At 53.2% G+C, this 2,667-nt stretch overlaps 1 protein-coding gene across 2 annotated transcripts in view; it reads right to left on the bottom strand.

The window, feature by feature from the left end:
• The window catches only part of MARCH5 (membrane associated ring-CH-type finger 5), a 77,976-nt gene extending 75,315 nt beyond the window's left edge, over positions 1 to 2,661 (bottom strand). For both annotated transcript variants that reach the window (XM_025210886.1, XM_006029415.2), the window contains exon 1: positions 2,620 to 2,661. In XM_025210886.1, the coding sequence (XP_025066671.1) occupies positions 2,620 to 2,627 (8 nt within the window). In that variant the 5' untranslated portion in view covers positions 2,628 to 2,661. The remainder of the gene's footprint in view (positions 1 to 2,619) is intronic.
• Positions 2,662 to 2,667: the final 6 nt, after the last annotated feature.

Genomic DNA, 2,667 nt, shown 5'->3' with positions numbered 1-2,667 from the left:
GGGGGGTGGTGGGGGGGGGGGAGGGAGAGAGGAGCAGGGTATGCTGGGATGTTAGAAGGAACCCTTGCATCCCCAGTCAATTGGTTGTGTGCAAGCATTTGTTCAAATGCTTGTACCCCAATCACTTAGCGCATCAAGTTCACCTGATATGGTGGAGATTTCCAACACTTCAATCATTTTTTAAACAGTCAAAGTGCTGTGAGCCCTTCTTTACAGAGCATCTCAACTGATGGAACTGCAAGTGGGGAGAGGAGGAGAGAGGAGGGGGCGTGTGCCCCTGGATCTGCGCAAGGTGGGGCGGGCTGCACGGGGTTCTTCTCAGCAGGGGCTGGTTTCCGAGCGGGTGTCAGCTGTGCTAGAATGATGCTGCATCCACCGCAAATGTCACCGCAGCTCTGCTCCCAGCACTGCCACCGCCAGCCCTCTGGCACTGCTCCGGCTCAATGCCCTGCCTCCATCCACCCACTGGGAAGACCAGGGCAGCACCAGTGGCTGGCGGCAGCAGCACTGTGACCTGAGCTGCAGCAAAATCTGGGGTGGATGCAGCATCCTCCCAGCACCCACTTCGAGCCCAGCCCCTGCCAAGAAGAGCCCCAAGCAGCCCCGGCTCCAGCCCGCCAACCCACCCTGCCCTGCACAGATCTGGGACCCCCGGGGTGCAAGCAGCGGTGGGAGCCCCCCCCCACTCCCATCCTAGCAACACCTGCCCATGCTCGTCCCCTTTCTCACTGCAGGAGGCGTTGTTCTGCCCCCTGCCCTACCACATTCCTTCCCTCCCCCTTCCCCTTCCCCCACAACAGACTGACTAGCTGGAGGCAGCTCTCCATGCTGCTGGGCTCTGCTCCTGTCTGCGCACAGCATGAGCATTTATCGGCCAAATTATTGGCCCCATTGGGCCAATATCCAATACAGCAAATTTTCTTTATATCAGTCCGATATCAGATTGGTACTGATATATCGGTGCACCTCTAACTGCGACAACAACAACAAAAGTTAATAGTGAGTTATGACCAAAAAAACTAAGGAGAAGGTTGTCTCTAAAGCCAGAGTGGGCAATTATTTCAGCTGCCAGGCCACTTAACAAGTTTTGGTGAGCCAAGGGCTGTGCTGGGGCTGCGCTTGGGGCAAGCAGTGGTGGTGCTGGGAGGGGGGTTACAGAGAATTTTGGGGTGACTGTAGCTCCCCCATAGCTCCCCCTCCCAGTGCCACTGCCACCCACCCCGAGCGTAGTCCCTGGCCGAGCCCGCCCTCACCTCACGCACAAATCAGGGGGTGCACGCAGCAGTGGGAAGCTGCCCCCTCCCTACCGCCTCATGCCCCCTGGGCAATCTGCCATCCTGTGGCTCTGTCCAGCAGCCTGCCCTGGCTGGGTAGTGTCTGCCCCTGCCCCAGACCCACTCCATCCCTCACTGTGGGGGCCTTGGTCTGCCCCTACCCCAACGCTCCTTTTTTCTCCACAGATTTACTGGCGGGATGCTGCTTTCCAAGCTGCAAGGCTGCATTCCTGGCCATGTGTATGCTGTGACTGCGCACACGCACACAGCATTTATCAGACACATTATCTGTTACATGGGCCAAAAAAGCTGATTGTCGATAATGTTGATTTTCCTTTATCGGTGCCGATCTGGTACAAACCAATATATTGGCGTATCTCTAACTTAAATTCTTCTTTGTGACTTTCAGTGCTTCCTAGAGCTCTATTCACATAGTTTAATTTTCCTTATTCACCATTAACAGCCTGTATTTCACTAATTCACTCTCCTTAAAGATAACCTGTAAAGAAGAAAAACACTGTGTACGTGTCCTTTTTTGATTCCTTGTGATGAAAGCCCGATGGCATCTCCCTGATGTCGATTTCAGGCTTGTTGGCCCACCTTTTAAAGCATCAAGATGCTCAGCTTTCTGCTCTTTTTCTGTTTTAAGAGTTCTTTGTTGGCTCATAATTATGCCTTTAGACCTCTCAACCTTTACTTGGTGGGGTGGAAGTACTGAATCTTTTTTCTGATGCATTTGATTTGGAAATGTAAACAAAAGTAACATTTTCAAGTTTAACTGGCCATCTCACTCACTTTCTACAGCAAAACACAACAAAAACACACAATCCCATTGTCTCCCATCAGGATTCTCTAACATATCTAGTCACACGCTTTACTGCCCTGCCTCCAGTCCCTGCAGTTTCCTCTTTAACTCAACGGTGGTTATCCTTTATCTTTATGCCCCTTCCAAAAACATCTATCAAAATGCCCCAATCAGCTTTGTACCAAGTACCTTAAAAGCCGAGGAAGACGTAAAGAAGAACGCTTAGCCCTCAGAAATGCATCTAAGTCTACCCCAACCGTGACGCTGGTCCGATACAAGATCCTGCACATAAGTCCCTGTTTCTCTTATTAAATATTCCTGAGCCTCACAACATCCCAGAGGGCTGCGCGGTCGTGTAACCACCGTTTCACAGACCAGTAAGGGAGACATCGGCGGGTCAAGCGATGTGTTTAAAGCAACAGACTTATTAGCAGAGGCCGGAAGTGAAACTAGACCCCGGACCGCAGCGCTCCGCCCCGCGGCCCCCGGAGCCAGGCCGGCGGCACCGACCGGTCCGGTCTCCCCCCGCATCCCCCGCACCTGTCCATGGTCTGCTGCAGCGCCGAGCCCACCGGCTCCGACATCCCC

Source organism: Alligator sinensis, unplaced genomic scaffold (genome assembly GCF_000455745.1).
Source record: "Alligator sinensis unplaced genomic scaffold, ASM45574v1 scaffold472_2, whole genome shotgun sequence".
Lineage (NCBI taxonomy): Eukaryota > Metazoa > Chordata > Crocodylia > Alligatoridae > Alligator > Alligator sinensis.
This window is presented reverse-complemented; position numbering and strand designations above follow the sequence as displayed.